Source organism: Protopterus annectens, chromosome 7.part1, assembly GCF_019279795.1.
Source record: "Protopterus annectens isolate FY-2018-M chromosome 7.part1, PAN1.0, whole genome shotgun sequence".
Taxonomy (NCBI): Eukaryota; Metazoa; Chordata; order Ceratodontiformes; family Protopteridae; genus Protopterus; species Protopterus annectens.
The window spans coordinates 524,113,422-524,131,172 of record NC_056740.1 but is presented as its reverse complement, the minus strand read 5'-3'; the positions used below and the strand labels follow the sequence as shown (position 1 = coordinate 524,131,172).

The 17,751-nt window shown below is 41.9% G+C and overlaps 1 protein-coding gene across 4 annotated transcripts in view; it reads left to right on the top strand.

Moving 5' to 3' along the window:
* Positions 1 to 17,751, top strand: part of CCPG1 (cell cycle progression 1) — a 1,059,961-nt gene that overhangs the window by 671,389 nt on the left and 370,821 nt on the right. For all 4 annotated transcript variants that reach the window (XM_044078956.1, XM_044078958.1, XM_044078957.1 and 1 more), the window contains exon 6: positions 7,032 to 7,280. In XM_044078956.1, coding sequence (XP_043934891.1) covers positions 7,032 to 7,280 — 249 coding nt within the window. The remainder of the gene's footprint in view (positions 1 to 7,031; positions 7,281 to 17,751) is intronic.

Genomic DNA, 17,751 nt, shown 5'->3' with positions numbered 1-17,751 from the left:
AGCTGGTGAGTCAATTATGGCTCCCAGTTTGCAGTCATCGGCGAACTTAGTTAGCCATAGTCCTCCTGTGTTTGCCTGTACTTCTGAGAAGTATATGCCGAACAGTAGGGGTCCCAGGAACAAGCCTTGTGGGACACCGCTTGTGACTGGTTTAGAGTTGGACCAGGAGCCCACTATTCTTACCGTGTGAGTTCTGTCTGTAAGCCAGTTGGCAACCCATCTCGTGACGTAGGGGTTTATGTTCAGTCTGGTGAGTTTTTCTATAATTCCCGAGTGTGGAATGGTGTCAAAAGCCTTGGCGAGGTCAAGGTAGGCTGTGTGAAATACCTTCCCCTCATCTATGGCCATGGTGACTGTCTCGAAGAAGTCAACCCGGTTTAGTAGGCATGATCTGCCCTTAACTCATTCCCTCCAGTGCAGCTCTTTGGAATGTGTACCTTTAACTCCCAGTGGGTGTGGCTTCTGCCTTTAAAAATGAAGTCATCACCTTAGAGTTCTAACAAATAGTCATTGACAGAGGTGATACAGCAATACAATTGTGCTTGCCATCATGTATGCTTCAAGATAAAACATTCTGATACTTTGTATGTAGCATGGTTTTGGAATTATTAATGCAAATATCATAAGGCAATATTTGATGCCTAGAGGTGCAGTAGGAGGTAACTGCAGAAACGCCTGGAGAAGTCACTCTGCTGTAATGAGTTAACAAAGCCGAACTGGGTCAGGTCAAGTGTTTGGAGGTTCCCATTGTCTTTGTTAATGAGTTCCATGATGATGCGCTCTCTAGCCTTGCAGACCAGGCTAGTCAGGCTTATGGGGCGATAGTTACCAGGGTCAGTTGTGGCCCCTCCTTTGTGGAGCGGAATAACCGTTGCTGTGCGCCATTCTGTGGGCACGTAGCCTGTAGAGAGGCTGAGGTTGAACAGTGCGTTTAGGTGGGGGTTAGTTTGTTCTGTAGTTCGTGCAAGACGCAGCCTGGGACACCATCTGGCCCCATTGACACTGTGCTTTTGGCTTTTGAAAGGGCTGTTTTCACCTGTGCTTTTGTGATTTCTGGACTACACTTTTCCGGTATTGTTGTGGGCCCTTTTGGGGGTGAGAGGGGGATGAGGTTTGCACTGATTCTATCTGCCAGGATGTTGGCAATATCAGTGGGTTCAGTATATTTTGTGCTATTTTGCACTAGCTCAGAGCATATCTGCGAGTTGCCACTTAGATTCTTGACATAACTAAAGAAGGCTTTGTGGTTATCTTTCGAATCCTTGGCTATTTTTCTTTCAAAGTTAGCCTTAGAGGATTTTATGAGGGACCTTAGTTTCTTACTGATACTGATCAGGTCTCTCCTTGGGATTTGCTTTTTTTCTGAACTAGTTTCCTCCTCCTCCTATTGTATAGCCTGTTTATGGCAAGGGTTCACCAGACTGGTTTCCTTCTCTTAGGGGAGTGAGTCTTGGTTTTGCTAGGGATGGCATGATCCATGCATCCTTGTAGGTGCTCATAGAGTGCATTTGTAAAGGTTTCTGCATCTTGGGCAGCGTTATCCTTTAGTGTGGGGGCTGTGAAACTTACCACCTCTGTCTTAAGTAAGGTGAAGTTTGCTTTAGAAAAGTTTTTTACTGTGGTTTCCTTAGTTGGGGGTGGTGGTAGGGTATGGACATCCAGAGTGTTTAGTTTATGGTCTGATCTAACCAGTGATGGGTTGACCTCTGGTGTGGAACACCTGTCGCCCATGTTGGTGATGACCTGGTCCAATATGTTTTCACCTCTGGTAGGGGAGTTTACTAGCTGATCCAGGGCATTTGAGTTGATAAATTCCAGGAAGCGCTGGACCTGGGAGTTTGTACTTGAGTAGTTTTCCCAGTTAATGGTAAGGTAATTGAAATCGCCCAGTATCAGGGTGTTCGGTAGGACCTTCATGTTTTCTAGTGTCTCCAGAAAGGCGGAGTGCTGGTCCTGAGTCATGGAGGGTGATCTGTAGCAGACCACAATTTGCATTGCAGATTTGCCTGATGTTAGTTGCACATGGATGATCTCGGAGGTATCATGCTGCGCCACTAACCTGGAGGTGTAGGTATCCTTGATGTATGGATACACACCCTCCTTTTGTGTTTCGGTCCATGTTCTGTGGCCAAAATGTGTGGTATGAGTTGTAGCCCGGTAGTACTGGGGTGCTGTGTGGAGCCTTGAACCAGGTTTTAGTTACTGCACAGATGTCGACGTTCTCCATACTGAGGAGTGCTTCCAGCACATGCATTTTGAGATTTAAACTCTTGCCGTTGAGTAGCATAACCCTCATTTTTTTATTTGTGCTGTTTATGGAGGTGGGTTTGACTTTACTTTTGAGCCTTGCTTAAAAAAGGCACTATGGGGGCAGCAAGAGCCTTGGCCAGTATTTGAAAGCCTAGGAGTGACAGGTGCAAGCTGTTTCTTGTGAAGCAATGAGGCCTTTTGAGCATGTCATCCCAGGCTGACAGACACTGGATCCCCTTTGAATGACACCAGAATCTTAGCCAATTGTTGAAATTGATCATTTTTTCTTTATACTGCGGTATCATTCTTGGCGAGGGCAGGATGCTATTCCGGGTCAGGGTCATACCCGCCTGTGCTACATGATCAGAGAGCTCTTTCATGTCTCTTTTCATGTAATCCAGGGAGGTACGTCTCGGGTCATTCACACCAACATGAACAATGACAGCGTCATATTTGTACTTGTTCTGGAGTGACCCGAGTGCTTGTGTTATGTGGCGGATTCTGTAACAGTAACCTTCTCCTTGTCCAGCCTAGTGAGTGGGACGTCAGTGTGCCTGACTATAGAGTCGCCTATTACTAGTGTGTTAGGTATGTTATTTCGCCTTAAGGGATGTAATTGTGCGGCACACTGATTTTGTGTTTTATATGTTGTCTGGTTTGTGACGGGAGGTGCAGGTTTTTTGGGTGTCTGCTTTGGAGGTCTGTGATGCTTTTACAGGTTTTTATTTAGAACCTCCAAGTATGATTTTGTGTATTTAAGTGTATTTTTTGCCAGTGCTGGTTTAGTATGTCTAAGTGAGGCTGGATGTGTGGTGCAAGTGTTAACCTTCGCCTCATGACTGCTTCTGACAGACTGCTTCAAACAGATGGCCACCAGGACCCATCTATCTGCAAGAAAAATACTGCAAGCCCTAGGGTTCATGGCCTCATGTATTCTGCTAATTCCATATGCAAGACTGCATATGAGGAAACTTCAGTGATACTTAAAAAGTCTTTGGTGCCAACATTCTCAGGACCTGGAAACAGTCATTCCTGTTATACCTTGTCTAAGGACAGAGTTCCTTTGGTGGGCAGAAGCATGCAACCACAACAAGGGACTGCATTTTACTCAATCCCATGCCACCCAGACGCTAACCACAGACACATCAGATTATGCTTGGGGGCTCACTTGGCGGGCAAATGTATTCAGGGCCACTGGAGCCCAAGGCAAATTCTTCTGCACATCAGTCAAAAAGAGATGCTAGCTGTACAGAATGCCTGACAGCTTTCAGGTACCTACTCTTTCCAGGACAAATGCTGATAAAAACCGACAAAACCACAGTTATGTGGTACATCAACAAGCAAGGGGGAACCCATTCTTACCCACTCTGCAGGTTAGCCATGGCCATGTGGAACATGGTCTTGGACAACCAAGTTCATCTACAAGCTCAATTCCTGCCAGGCAAACAAAATTCACTGGCAGATGACTTGAGCAGAAATATCCTAGACTCACACGAGTGGAAATTGGAGCCCAGCACCTTCAACCTTTTGATCCAGAAATGGGTGACCCCAGAGGTGGATCTCATTGCCTCCCCCGACAACCACCAGTTAAGCAAATTCTGCACCAGGAACCCTCACAGCAGGGCCTGGAAGGTGGATGCCCTATCCTTTCTATGGGAAAACCTCTCAATCTATGCCTTTCCTCATAAGTCCCTTATCTCAAGAGTATTACTCAAGCTAAAACAAGACAGGCCAAGGACAATTCTGGTTGCCCCGGTCTAGTCACGCCAGCACTGGTACCCACTCCTGTGCAGCCTGACAACAGTGCCACCCTGGCACCTACACCAGACCCCAAATCTGCTTTCTCAGCAGGAGGGACAGATTTTGCATCCACAATTGCAACCCCTAAATCTTGCATCCTGGCTTATTCCTTAAATACCTCACCGGCAACCCTAAGCAAGCAAGTGCTGGATGTCATCCTTGAAAGCCAGAAGGCCCAGTATTAGGAAATCCTATGTTGAAAAGTGGAAAAGGTATTGTTCTTGGACTCGGTCTAAAGGAAAGGACACAGCACTGCCCTCCTTACCTCTAATCCTGGATTACCTAGCAGAACTACTACATGGAGGCCTATCCTTCTCCACTATTAAGAACCATGCCTCTGCCATTTCGGCTCATTACAATACTGAGCCACCTCTATTCTCTCACCCTCTCATCAAACAGTTCCTGAGAGGGCAAACAACTTAAGGCCACCAAGGAGAGCACCCACCCCCGCTTGGGACCTTAACTTTGCTCTGGAAAAGCTCACATTTCCCCCTTTTGAACCTGCTGCTTCAGCAGAGTTAAAATTCCTCTCTCTGAAAACAGCCTTGCTTCTAGCCATCACTTCAGCTAGAAGAGTGTCTGAGTTACAAGCACTGATAGCTTTGGAACCATTCATTATTTTCCATGCTGACAGGGTTTCCCTCAGGACTTAACCCTTCCTTTATGCCTAAAGTGGTGTCCAGTGTGGCTCTCAACCAATCCATCCATTTGCCAACCTTCTTCCCTAATCCTCAAAATAAAGGGGAAAGGATCCTGCACTCTTTGGATGTGCACCAACAGCTCAGGTTCTACCTTGATAGGACTAAGCCTTTCAGAAAATCTGACCAGCTGCTAGTCAGCTTTGCAACAGGGGCAGAGGGCAAGGCCATTTGAAAGCAAACCATTTACAAATGGATAGCACACTGCATCCATTTCTGCTACAAGCACCATGGAAAACCAACCCCTCAGGGGGTCAGAACACATTCCACTAGAGCTACATCTACCTCTACAGCATTTCTCAGGGGAGTCCCTACAAGGGACATCCTGGAAGCTTCTACCTGGAGTTCTGTACACACCTTCACCAAGCATTACCACCTGGCTGTGTTTTCCAAATCCAGGGCAGGATTTGCTACAGCAGTCTTGCAAGGCCTACTAGCCAGCCGTAACTCTTCTTGACTGCCTCCACCCTTCCTCAGCTTTGGGAATCAACCCACGTGTGATGACTGCAACAGTAAAACATGAAGAAACATAGTACAGCTGTGTACACTTACCATAAATGTAGATGTTCGAGTGTATTCACTGTTGCAGTCCTGGTTTCCCTCCCTCCAGCCCCCTGGTTTTCTCTATCTCTGTATCTTTCCTCTCTATGGCTATTCCTACTGGTACTGGTATTTACTTTTTACTGGTGGTGTTTTCCCCACCATATACTAGCTCCCTATTTGGGGGCTCCTGACATTTGCGGCAAGAAAAACTGATGTAATGGCGTCGGCTGCCTGTTTTTATACCCGTGACGTCATGGAAGACGCAGCAGCATGTGACACAGAAATACTAAGTCTCTGGTATTCTGGCCGACTGAGGGCTACCTGCAGGCAGATAACCCAAGTGTGATGACTGCAACAGTGAATACACTCGAACATCTACATTTATGGTAAGTGTACACCAACTGTACTTTGTCTCTCTTGTCAGATCTTAATTCCATTCACTTAGACTAGAAGCAGTGAAAAATACCGATAAATGTGAGAACCCTCACTGCATACCTCTCAACCTCCTAGGGTAAGAAATCTGGACAAAGCCAATAGCCAGACATAATATGGTGATAAAGCCACAAAAATAGGGACAGTTTTTAGTTATTGGTCTTATAAGCTTAGCAAGTTGCTAGAATAACAGGTTTTGTGTTACTATACATGATCTGAGTGATATGATTCTGAAACTCAAATTTTTGTCATTATCCTGTTTCATCCCCAGTGATTTGCCAGATAACTACATATTTTATGAGGAACAGCCCAAAAATATGAGGCAAAAATTTGGGCATTCTTCAAATATTTGGGCAGTTGAGAGGTATGACAATGCAACGGTGAATGTGTGTGTGTGTCATAGCTCTCAACCTCTTAGCACAATAAATATGGACATAGCCTTAATTAATGGGGGAGACAAAGGCCCAAAAAAGGAGATAATTTTAAATATTGCTCTTATAAACTTAGAAAGTTGCTAGAATAAAGGGGGCTTTGTCTTACCACACATTTTCCAAGGGATATGATGTCTGAAAGTCAAATTTCTGTCATTATGTTATTATTTCATTCCTCTGCGATTTGCCAGAAAACTACATGTATGAGAAACAGACCAAAAATATGAGGGAAAAATGTGGTCATTCTACAAAATTCTGGGCAGTTGAGAGGTATAACAAGGGCGAGTGTGTGTGTTGAGTGTGTGTGTGTGTGTCGTGGTTGAAAGACCATGGCCATGGTCAAGGTATGCTTTTTGCCCAGTGCAAAAGTAAGGTGTTCCACATTTTGACTGTTTGTTGCACATTGTTATGGTCTGTGTTCCACATGGCCTCTTAGCAGGTTGAGGCCTCTGTTTTGGTGCACAACTCTGGCCATCTTTCTGCTGGTTACTGTTAATGATGTCCCTGCCTACCCACCTTCTGGAGCTTACCTCTGCTGTCCTTTATTGAGCTGTTGATGCAGTGATGCCCTTCTGCACAGTGCTGATGACCTTTTTCTATGAATCCTGCTCCTGGTAATTTATAGAATTAACGAGTTTTGCACAAGAATGCACATTGCTCAAAAATAGCATTGATGTTTTTTTTTTTTTTTATTTGTTTGCATAGCTGCATGTTAAAGTATGCAGTATGGGTTTTTGAATGCTTGCTTTTTGGAAAGCTATTCCTTTGATCAGTTTGTAAAAGACTGCTTCATGTATCTGCTTTGTTATTATAATATTGTAACAGTACCCTTGTTTAAAAAAAAATCAGGCTCATTTATTTTCTGCTTTTTTTGTAGCATTCACATCTGAGATCAGCGCAGATGAATCGAGCAGCGATGAGAGTACTGACAAGCCATGTTCTTCAGTAAGAAAGAGACGACTTAGGAGTAGTGTAGAGTCTAGCACTGAAACAGAGGTGAGACCAGATGGTGAACATGAAGTACAGCAACAGCGACAACAGCAGGGTCAATTTAGTAGCACTCTGAACAAGTGCATTTTAATTGCCCTGGTGGTTGCAATCAGCATGGGATTCGGGCATTTTTATGGTAAGTTTCTTATATCTGGTTGCTAATTTTTATCCCAGGCATTTATTCTTTCCATCTCTTAAAGTGTGTGACAAAGTTGTATCATTTATTAGTTTGCATGTATGTACAGATGCAACAGTTTATCTAAAGAAAATGGTCACTTGTTTAGTGTCTAGTTTAAGTTCAGTCTTGCATTTATTTTCTCCCATTTTATGCTATATGCTATGACTTTTGTTTTTATGAACATAATTTTGCTTAAGAATGATGCAGAAATGATGTGGTTCATTTCATAAGATTAAGAACTGTCGTTATTTCAGGTATTACAGTCAACAGAAAAGTTTGTCTGCTGTTTTACTTAGCTGTTTCCACTACCTGTGTGTCATGTCTGCATTATGAAGGGGTGTGCACATTGACATTGGTGAAGCAATTTTATGAGGAAACGTATGCATGTGTTGTGATTATTTTCTTGATATCAGGTTATTTATTTCTGTGACCTGCATTTCAGTGCCACTCAGTCTTCACTGGGTATTTTCTGCAAATCATCAGAAAATAGCCTATTTTGTTTGATTGTTTATTAACTAGGTGGATGGAGTGGTCCAGGGACCCTTTTCAGCTATGACTGGAGCCAGGAAGGCAAAGACAGGTTGTCGATGTATATGCTAAATATTTACAGAACATATATATACATAGCTGTTACCTGCTGATGCCATAGTGTTTGAAATACTTAAAGGTTATGTAAAACAGTTAATGTTGTTTGCAGTAGTAATGGAGATGCTTTGTTCGCAAAGGTAAACGTGTATTTGCAGTGTCTATATAGTCTGTTTACAGTACAGTTAACTGCATACCACAAGACTTTAAACATAAGTGAAACGCCTACTGATATGGTTCTTCTTTGATCTATATTAGCTTATCCAGTCTTTTGGAAGCAGTTAAACCTTATGTATTTCAAATATGTACTTACTTTGTTCCTAACTGTGGGATATGTCCCGTAGTTTGACTTCTAGAGGAAAGGTGACAAAGGCTATTTTGGTGTCAGCTCTTTCACCAGTTGCAAAGTTGAATGAAGGCCTAATAAGTGAGACCTTAATGACTTTTTTGGGGTTCTTGTGGCTAGTTTGGCAGCAACAAACTGGGTGAGGGAGACTCTAAGAATAGTAATTTAAAAGATCCGATTCATCCAGTCTTTCCAATTTGAAATATGGGTCCTCAAGCCTATGCTCACATCCGATCTGGCAAATTCAGTTCTCTAGCCTCAAGCCTTTCAAAATGTTCCCTTCCCATAATGCCATGGTCCCCTGACCTGCTCAGATCCCGTTTGCCACCTTCAGAAGGTGCAGAAAGATCTCTAGGTAAGTGCTGTACTTCTTATTTGTACTGCTTTTTTCTGGACTGTAGATTGTCATTTTTTGTATAAAAATTTATTGCAACCACATGCAAAATAGTTAATGGTATACAGTCCTTAGCATTCACATTAAACAAAAGGAGGATAAATCATAACAAAAAAGAAGTATCCCAACGATTTATCTCACTAGCATCAAATTAAAAAACATTTAAATTTGATAAATTTTTATTTTTTCTTAAAAATCTTACCATAGCAGAGCAGCCCTTATTTTGTATCAAAACAAACCATTTTACCTCTCTGGGGTAGTTCTAAATAATTCATCCTAATGTTTCCATTTAATATAGGCTAAAACCTGAGCCTTACAAGATGAAGACATTACTTCACAAGATCTTAACTCGTCCATAATACTAATGATCTGAATTTTATCAGGTGGGGTAGCCATCTTCCATGCCTGCACAATAGCTTTCTTACCAGCTAGGATGTGGGTATGCAGTAGATGAGTGTTCTTTAGAATACAGCTGCTCCATTGACCTGTAACCCAAGAGAAGGGCTGGTAAGATTTGTTTTATTGTTGGATGCAACTTATTACATAGATACCGAAGTTCATCCCCAAATTGAAGTAAACTAGGACCTTGCCAAAAAATATTATTCCAGTCCCTAAACTATCTGTACGAATACCACATCTCCTAACATAACGGGGACATTCTGAAATCCAGGAGGACCTGCCTAGTGTATAAAAGTATTTAAACCAACATTGCCATCCAAAAAAGTGAAAACTCCTGGATTTTGTGGCATAAACTGATTTCAGCAACACTTTTGTCCAGATAACCTGGAGGAATAGAAACTACTAGGTTTGTCTCCCAGGACATGTCATTAATAATTTGTAGCATCTAGAGATACAGCCATTTTTTATTTCTTGTTCTTCCCTGCTTCTTACCGCCATTGAACCCATAATGGCCAGTGTTCTCTTAGATTCTCACATCTCCCTTTGTGTAACCTGTTTCAGAATTATTACATAAAATTGCTCCAGCAGATTAACGATCCCCAACTCCTGTCTAGCCTCAAGATATGTAATATTGTTACTTCCAGTTCTTAGCTGATCCCAAAATAATAGCCTAGTAGTATGGACCCCAACATCTTGTTAACCTTTCAGGGCAGAGATCTTCTACCCAGGTCCTAGTATTAGTAAGTTCAAAACTCCACTGAAACAGCTTTACAAATTCAGGTGATTCAGCACTTGTAGATCTGCTTCTGCCACGAGACTTAACTAAAAGTTTCCTATCAAAAGCCATTTTTCAAGCATGGAACACCTCTCTGCTGAGGAAGATGAATCAAATAACCCATACAGTAACTGCAGTCTAGCTGCTTTAGTGTATAGCTCGGAGAGGGGAAAAGAAAGGCCTATGCCTTTATACAAGAAATGATTATCTTTCCAATTAGAACAAATCCCAGACTCGCATCTCCAACTCATCATGATAGATCTGTGATCCAAAAGCTCAATAAGGAGAATTTCTGGGGATTCAGACTAATAACTGTGCTCCTTTTTGATCATTTCCTTATCCCTTTGTAGAGCTTTATTCTCCTGTAACTGCCTTGGCTGCTGTGTGTCCTTGGTCGCAGAGGGTTAGAGCTTTTCTCTCTACCTTCTTTCCCATACTAAGGGACCTGCTTGATCTTTCAAGACCCCTCCCTGCTTTTTTGTTACAACCATCCCAACGTCCAGCCAAGGAAACCTGTTGCCCATGCACATATATTATGCTCCCAGCTTACATAAGGACTAAGAGACTCTCTACCTTCTTTCCCATACTAAGGGACCTGCTTGATCTTTCAAGACCCCTCCCTGCTTTTTTGTTACAACCATCCCAACGTCCAGCCAAGGAAACCTGTTGCCCATGCACATATATTGTGCTCCCAGCTTCCATAAGGACTAAGAAACTCTCTACCTTCTTTCCCATACTAAGGGACCTGCTTGATCTTTCAAGACCCCTCCCTGCTTTTTTGTTACAACCATCCTAACGTCCAGCCAAGGAAACCTGTTGCCCATGCACATATATTGTGCTCCCAGCTTCCATAAGGACTAAGAAACTCTCTACCTTCTTTCCCATACTAAGGGACCTGCTTGATCTTTCAAGACCCTCCCTGCTTTTTTGTTACAACCATCCCAACGTCCAGCCAAGGAAACCTGTTGCCCATGCACATATATTGTGCTCCCAGCTTCCATAAGGACTAAGAAACTCTCTACCTTATTTCCCATACTAAGGGACCTGCTTGATCTTTCAAGACCCCTCCCTGCTTTTTTGTTACAACCATCCTAACGTCCAGCCAAGGAAACCTGTTGCTCATGCACATATATTGTGCTCCCAGCTTCCATAAGGACTAAGAAACTCTGTACCTTCTTTCCCATACTAAGGGACCTGCTTGATCTTTCAAGACCCCTCCCTGCTTTTTTATTACAACCATCCCAACGTCCAGCCAAGGAAACCTGTTGCCCATGCACATATATTGTGCTCCCAGCTTCCATAAGGACTAAGAAACTCTCTACCTTCTTTCCCATACTAAGGGACCTGCTTGATCTTTCAAGACCCCTCCCTGCTTTTTTGTTACAACCATCCCAACGTCCAGCCAAGGAAACCTGTTGCCCATGCACATATATTGTGCTCCCAGCTTCCATAAGGACTAAGAAAGTATGTTCCACCTTGGACCTATCTATTAAACTACATTATATATTTATTTAGAACTACCTAGCAACTAGAATATCTAAGCTAGTGAGCGGGGAAACCAGCAGCAAATATTTTTCTCCACTACACCCCAATAGCAAGTTGCTTCTTTTCACCCCCTTACCTACATTTATCTGCAACTCCTCTCTCTAGCTGTATCTAATACTATTACCTTCGTCCACCGTAATTTCTGCCCACTAGGGGGTACCAATTTCCTATCTAGAGTTACACCTTGTACTCTGCATTCCCTACTATCTGTTCTTAATACTTTTATAGCTCTTACCCCTTGACGAGCTGGAACTCCTCTTGCTACTAGGACCTATCCCTCTCACCACTATCCAGCTGTACTCTGTTTTCTTCTCTTTATTCCACTATCACTCACTACCTCTCTCCTGCATTACTACACTCTACTCACCCAGTGACACCTCAGGAGTCTGCGGCTCCCTGATTGTCTCTGTAGACTCTCTCTTGCCTGCTTTAACCCGCTCCGTTGCCCCTCTGCTCACGCCTCCCTACCCTACCCCCAATTCCCACCCACCCCAGGGTCCTACCTTTATACTTACCAAGCCACTCCTGCCATTCCTATCAAATCATCTTTCACCACTCTGTACAAACCTACCACTTATACAACCACTCACATACTAATAATCTCCCTCCAATACCTCTTTCACACCCATTTAGTCCACACCCTCATTAATTCCAACCTCCTAATTTCCTACTATAATTTATCACCTCCTTCACCATGACCTTTACTTATACACTCATTTACATAAAACTGCCACTCCTCCTTTTACTACTATCTATCCTCTCTATTCCCTATACTCTCACTTACTACGAAAACCTACAATTCTCATCTTCTCACCAATCCCTTAAACAAACATTAATAATAAATCTTGAAATCCGTAGCCATTCTAACATAACATCCTCCTCATCCTATCTATCACCTAAATACCACAGAGTAGCTCATTTTACATTTACACATTTTAGGAAAGCACAACTTAACTACACTAAAACCACTGAAACATCCATATAGTCCTCACAAATATCCACTCCTTCATGGGGACATTGATCCCAACCCAGGACCCTATAACAACACCATAACACAACTCTCACCCCCCTTTCACTCCCAGTAATTCACTACTTATAGCTCATCTCAATATAAGAAGTGTTAACAATAAAGTAAGCTAACTGCACGCTCTACTAGATACTCACTCTTTTGATATCCTATGCTTAACTGAAACCTGGCGTAAACCCGTTACAAAAGACAATGAAATACTCCCACCTGGATATAACATCCTGTGGTTAGATCGAACTACCAAAAAGGGTGGTGGGGTAGCAATACTGCACAAATCTGATTTACAGGTCTCATCCATACAGGTACAACCCCTTCTAGAAACCAATGTGGAAATTCTTATTGCCAAACTCCAGCTCAATAATACTAAATCTATTAATATAATATGCTCCTACCTACCCCCAGGCAGAAACATTAGCATCATAGAAAGTATCCTCTGCTGGCTTTCTACATCCTTCCCTCAAGAAACCATAGTACTCAGTGATTTTAATATAGACTGGAACTCCTGTACCACTTTAGAACCCACAACCCATATAAACCTCTATGGTTTCTCTCAGACTATTACCACCCCCACTAGGATCCATAAACCCACAGGAAAAGAAAGTGTATTAGACTGGATCTTAAACTGCCACTCTCTCTCTTACAAAGTAAGTGTCCTTCCTGATGATATTAGTGACCACTCACTAACCTACCTATGCAGACAAAAATCCCATATTCCAAATCAACCTACCTTTAAAATCACCCGCAACAAAAAAAATTTAATCCAGTCAATTTTCAAACTGAGCTTCAAGCCTGTGACTGGTCACCCTTAAGGCACCTGCCAATTGACAAAGCAGTATCCCATTTTAACTCCACATTCCTACAAATTTTAGAATTCCATGCCCCCTCACGCTCCATAAGAACTAGATGCAAAGCAGCCCCATGGCTCACTAAAGACACCAGACAACAAATCCTACAAAGAAACAAAATCTGGTCCAAATGGAGAAACACCAAAGACCCAGTTGATCAGCAACACTTTAGACAACTAAGAAATGCAACCAAAAAATCTATACTTCAGGATAAAAAAACATTATTTCTTCAGACTCCCAACAAAATCACCATAGTCATCCCAAAAGCTTCTGGTCAGGCATAAATAAACTCTTATATCCAGGACTCTCTAAAACACCAACCCCATCTGGTCTCTCCCAGAACTCTCCAAATGAGATTGCTAATACTTTTAACAGCTTTTTTACTGAAACTATCCAATCTCTAGCAAACTCCCTACCACCTCTCAGCCCTACCCAGTCACCCTCCCCCACTACCTTACCACCTACCTTTTACTTAAAACCTATTCCCACAGCCGTCCTCTATACTCTGCTTCATAAGCTCAAACCCTGTACCCCCTCAGCCGATCTCCTACCACCTGAATACCTTCAAACTGCTGCTAAAGCTCTTGCCTGCCCCATCTCTATTCTTATTAATAGAACCATAACTGAAGGCTCTACTCCTTCACTATGGAAAATCTCTCATATAATCCCACTTCATAAAGGAGGGAACTCAGCTGAACTCTCTAAACTTCCGGCCCATAGCCCTACTATCACCATTAGCCAAAATTATGGAAAATGTATCCACCAATAAATTCTTGACCACATTCTCCAATATAACCTCCTAGCTGACTGTCAACATGGTTTTAGACCATTCCACAGTACCACTACTGCTCTCCTATCCTTTACAGACTGTATTAATAAACATTGTAACAATAACATGCTCTCCTCTGCGCTATTCATTGATCTCTCAAAAGCTTTTGATATGGTCAACCATCAATTATTACTCAATACACTCACCTCATTCTCACTTGACACACAGGCATTACAGTGGTTCAAGTCCTATATGCACAATAGACAGCAAGCTGTTCTTTGGGATAATAATCTATCCAAGCATCTCCCTGTTACCCTTGGAGTCCCACAGGGATCTATCCTGGGACCTCTACTATTCTCCATATTCATTAACGACCTTTCTACTAATCTACCTCTTCCTACCTGCATATAATACGCAGACGACTCCACTTTGATTTGTAAAGCAACAACCTTATCTGAACTCCAGGCCACCACCCAATCAGTATTCAACCATGTTGAAAACTGGTTCCAACAACATCATCTCCTCCTTAATGCCAAAAAAAACAAGCTATTATTATTTACTCCAACTAACAAATCCACCCCACTAGATTTCTCTATTACCTCCATTGATGGTACAATCATAGCTCCTGACCCAACTACAAAACTCTTAGGTGTATTGATTGACCACAACCTCAACTTTGATGCTCATATTAATGCCACCATCAAAACTGTAAACAGAAAACTTGGATCCTTATATAGAATAAAACCTTTTCTTACACCAGAAGCCAGAACTACTATTGCCCAGACCCATCTGATCTCCACCCTCTTCTATGCCTCGCCAGTTTATACGAATCTTTCCAAAAGCAACCTAAACAAACTGTCTACTTCGTATAACAATATTGCCAGGTTTGCTACTGGGTCCTCATTTAGAACACATCACTGTCTAAACCTAAAACTTCTAGGATGGCTGGAACTAAATAACCAGCTAAAATTTCAACAACTCTCCATTACTCCTAAAATACTATATCAACCTAGTAAGACTCCTATTCTCAGTAGCCTTATCTCCCCCTACACAAACCTTTCTAACCTTCGCTCAGCAAATAAACTACTGGTTACCTCCCTGAAATCCCACAACAAGGCAGGTGATTCTCTTTTCTCTAATTCTGTGGGGAAGGTTTGGAACATACTTCCCACTAATCTTACATCTCTTTCATCATTACCTCTCTTTAAAAATCAACTAAGAATTCACTTAAAATCACAATGGCTTTGTCCTTGTACTAACCCAGACTAACCCCCCCACCATTACCTTTTCTACATCTCTCCTCCTTACCCACTTTGAAGTATAACAGCAATTCCTCGCTCTTCCCCTTCCTAGTATCTTATTCCCAACATGCTATCACTGGGCATGCTCCTTACTACTTATTCATTCCTCTGTGAACTCTTATCTTCCCACCACATACATAAACCTTTCTATTTCTTCCACTTTGACTTTAATTACTTCCACTTGTACTTACCCTCCAGATTTTTTCTCCTACTTCCCTGTCCTCTAAAATTTCACCACCTACCCTGTGTTTTACACCTGACATTACCTTTTTATTGACCTTTCATAACCTTTTTATAGCATTTTTAAAGACACATTCTTACCCTATATACAAACATTGAATGATCTATCCCTTTCTCTTGGTCAAAATACTGCATTCTACCTTATTAACCTACTTCTCACATTCTGTTTATTTTTAGTTTCTATATAACCTAAGCTGATGGAGAAATTTTTATTTACTTTACATATTACATGTATCCTTTTTTGTATTGTCTTGATTTTATCTAGTTTAAAAGCGGAGCTTTTCTCCCCGGGCCTCTACTGAAAATGGACATATATCCAGCTGGACTAGCCCGGTCAACAAATGTAAAATAAATAAAATAAATAAATAACATGGGAGCAACATGTGAAAGCCAAAGGACTTCTCCCTTCCTTCTGTTGTAGTATAGTGAAGACATCTGTTATACCCATGTAGTCTAAATACCTTTTTGCTCTTAGGCCTCCCTACCAGAAGGAGGGAGATTGACCCAGGTCATGCCTGAGCCTCAGATCTAGAAAATAACATATTCCAACCCCCCCCCCAAATTATTACCCCATTCCCAAAACTAACCACCTCCCTCAATAAAAAGAACAGTTCCCCTTTAGCTGTACCTGACAGAAAATAGTGATTAACCAACATTTATATCTTTCCATACAAAATAATTAAGAAAAGTAAAGCTATCCCACTTATGTGATTTCGTCTTTATTTTCTGAAAACAAGTTCCTCTCTGAACCAATGTGAGTACCCCTCTGCACCTTCCCTCACAGTAAATGGAACACATCATATAACAGGTAAACCAGAAAGGCATAGATTCCTTTTCATTTAAGTGTGTCTCTTGCAAGAAAGTTATGCTCAGGGCTAGGTTATTAAAAACACTTACTTTACCTCTTTTTACAGGGGTCATCACTCCATTTACTTTCCAAGAAACCAGTGTACATGCCATATACAAGAGACTTACCTTATTTAAGATGTCAGAGTCATTCTCCCCCCCCCCCAACAGATGAGACAGAATTTCCACACTTTCAAGTGTCCTCTTAACTTGCTGGTAATGTGTGCATATACAACAAAAAGCTGCAAAACAAAACTAAACCAGTACAGTAATACAACCCGAGTCTAAAACTTATAGTCATTCAGCCCAAAGTACTCTGCGCCCGCATCTCTATGACCAGTAGCTTCCATGGAGGAGGTAGAAGCCTCTGTTTTAGGATGAAGACCATCAAAAACCATGCTCACAACCTGCAGGGTGCCCACAAGAAAAAGAAATTAACTGGGAAATCTTATATGAGTGCAGCAAAGCTGTCATAGTATATTTACAATCACTCCCCCCACCCACCCAAGTCCCCTTTGTTGAACCTTTGCCAGAGATGAAAAATCAGTTGAAACATTCAGGGAACCCCCAACACTTTTACCTTTTTTCAGCTCGTATAAGAGATCAAGACTCAAAACTCACCATAATGAAATGTAACCCCTCATAACCTGGTATACTCAAAGAACAAAATCCTACACAGTTAATTCTAATTTTGTCCACCTGAGCCATTACTTAAAACTCCTCATTGCCATCTTTGTAGCTTTGACCACAGCCTTCCTGCAATTTTGCAATCAATTAGTGCTGACCGCTTTGTTAGATTGTCCATTCAGTCCAGTCTCATCCCATCTCTGGATTTTATCCATCGTCTCTGCAGGAAAGAAAAAAAGAATGCCAACTGCCCTTCAGTGTTACTTTTAGAACAGCACTCAGATCTAAGATGATTAATCTGGCAGAGTGCACTTGCTATGAGTTTTCACTGAAAAGTCGTTGTTGGACAACAGTCTTGAGTTTTGACAAGTAATTACCCTGTCCATAATCTCAGTAAAAGTCTGTTTAAGGTTGTAAAAGAGAAAACTATCAAATATTGTTTGGGAGCCTTTTCCACACCCTACTGCCAGGAGAAATACACTGTGAAGTACATTCAGTGTCTGATAGGGCAACCTGTATCCCTGACCTGAGTGAACTCCAGACATTTAGCTCTCTCAACTTTCTTTGTTGTTCCAGCAATCTGCAGGTTGTTTCACCTGCATCAATCTTCAGTCTTTTTGGATTTATGGTGATTATTTTTACTCTATAGTTTTACTGTATTTCATAAGAGTCCTGTATTTGTTCCATTTGGCGCACTTTAGTAGAGTTTCAAAACTGAACCGTTTCCTCT